At 57.2% G+C, this 2,202-nt stretch overlaps 1 protein-coding gene across 1 annotated transcript; it reads right to left on the bottom strand.

Moving 5' to 3' along the window:
• Positions 1-954: 954 nt before the first annotated feature.
• Positions 955-1,878, bottom strand: LOC103310177. The gene has a single exon (XM_008187549.1). The coding sequence runs from the start codon at positions 1,876-1,878 to the stop codon at positions 955-957; it is 924 nt and encodes a 307-aa protein (XP_008185771.1).
• Positions 1,879-2,202: the final 324 nt, after the last annotated feature.

The following is a 2,202-nucleotide window of genomic DNA, read 5'->3' as shown; positions in this document are numbered from 1 at the left end:
TTATTACTCGCTGAAAAGTTGAGCGGCGTTGCGTAACCCAAAACACATGACGGGGAATTCGAAAAGACCGAACGGTGTCGTGACTGCGGTTTTGTGTACGTCGTCTGGCGCGATCGGAACTTGGTGATAAGCACGTACCAAATCGAGCTTCGTGAAAATCGTTTTCCGGCGAGGTTTGCCGTGAAGTCGTGTAGGTGCGGCAACGGGTACCGGTCGGCCACCGTGACAGCGTTGAGCCGGCGGTAGTCACCGCATGGTCGAAACGTACCGTCTTTTTTCGGAACCAGTAAAAGTGGGCTGGCCCACGAACTCGATGACGGCCTGCAGATGCCTTTCTGCAGCATGAAATCGAACTCTTGCCGTGCGATTCGTAGACGATCGGGCGGCAGTCGGCGTGGTCGGGCGAAAAGTGCTGGGCCGGTGGTATGTAGCTCGTGTACCACGTCATGTAGGAACTTGGTCGGTACGGGCGATTCGCGCGTGACTTCGGGGTAGTCGCGAAGTATATCAGTCCACTTCGATGGTCGAGCGACGGCACAAATCGCGGTACGGGGCGAGGCGGTAGCGGGCGTGATTTTTACCGAACTATTTACCGAGAGGTCGACAAGGCGATTTCGGCGTATGTCGATGAGCAAACCGTAGTAATGCAGGAAATCGGCTCCGATAATAGGTCGAGAAACGTCAGCCATTTCGAACGTCCAGGTGAACAGTCGTTTGAAACCCAGATCGAGATGTAGTTGTCTTGGCCCGTAGGTTTTGATTTGTGAGCCGTTTGCGGCTACGAGTCTTATTTCGTTGCTCGAAGTGTGGCCGTTGTTTTGCCGAAAGTTGGATGGTCGCGGTAGCACCGAAATTTCCGCGCCGGAGTCGATTAAAAATCGACGACCGGTACGGGTGTCGTTGACGAAGAGTCGGTGTGTTCGCGCGGCGAGGTGCTGTTGAAGCACCGCCGCCTCATGGATTTTTCTGTGTCGCCGACACGTAAGTGCACGGGTCGCGGCACTTGCGCGCATCCGCGCCGTACTGGTCGTGGTAGTAGCACCAACCAGCCGTTATGATGGGCCGCGGCTGCGACTGCGAGCGGGAGCGATCACGCTGTTGGCGCGTGGAACGATCGTTGGTCGTGCGAGTCAACGCGGCTGCTTGTGATGTGGCCAGGGACGCGACTTGAGCTGTAAGCGCGTGTATCGCGTTTTCAAGCGCGAGAAAACGCGCGTCTTGGTCGGGTGGACCTGCCGGCGGGATCGGGCGAGTGATGTGTTGCGACTCGCGTAAGTCGTGGTCCCTCGTGACAGCCGAAATTTCACTGCTCTGAGACGCCTCCCAAACTCGGTCGGCGCGTTCGGCGAGGAAGTCGACGGAACCGGTAAGACCGGCGATGACGGTGCGGACAGGTGGCGGCAGCTTGCTCAGCCAAAACGCGAGCAGAGAGGACTCCGTCATGCCGTCGGGGTAGATTTCCCGCATGTCCCGGAGCAGGCGTGATGGGGCGCGATCGCCCATGCCGCCGGGCTGGATCATGCGCTGGAAGCACGTTGCTTGCGGAATGCTGTATGCGGCGATGAGTCGTTGTCGGATGGACTCGTACGTCGCGTCCGATCCGAGCAGATCCGCGATCGTGCGGACACCGTCTTCGTCCAGAGCTTCAAGCACGTGGTTCACGCGCGGCAGACCCGAGCGGATTCGCTTGTTCGCGAACATGGCGTCCGCGTGCGTGAACCACTGCGTAGGGGAGTTATGCCAGAACCCCGGAAGCCTGACGTGAGTGAAAGATGCGGTTTCCACGTAAGCACTCGGTGTGGTCGTGGTCGCCATCGTCGTGGTGGTGATTGGTGGATTGCCACCTGTCACGGCGACAGTGATGCTGGGCTCGATCATTCTGGATCTCGCGGATAAACGCGGGTGAAAAAAATGAACTCGACGTTGGTCGTGAAAGTCGGGTTCGGTAGACGCACTCGCGGTCGGGCGGAACTTTCGTGTCGGAAATCGGCGGGCGGAATCGAGTACCTCAGAACGTTACTGGGTAATGTCGTTTAACGAATTCGGAGGTCACCAATGTGGTAATACCCGTGGTGCGTTACCACTGTCGTGGTCCGAAACGTGGTTTCGGGTACGACGGATATTACTTATGTTTTTTGACACCAAAATCAGGAGGTTTCTAAGTAGGTAGGTAGGAGGTAAATGATGAAACGACAAATTCGA

Source organism: Acyrthosiphon pisum, chromosome X (assembly GCF_005508785.2).
Source record: "Acyrthosiphon pisum isolate AL4f chromosome X, pea_aphid_22Mar2018_4r6ur, whole genome shotgun sequence".
NCBI lineage: Eukaryota > Metazoa > Arthropoda > Insecta > Hemiptera > Aphididae > Acyrthosiphon > Acyrthosiphon pisum.
Note: the sequence above shows the minus strand (reverse complement) of the source record. Positions and strands in the feature narration are given on the sequence as shown.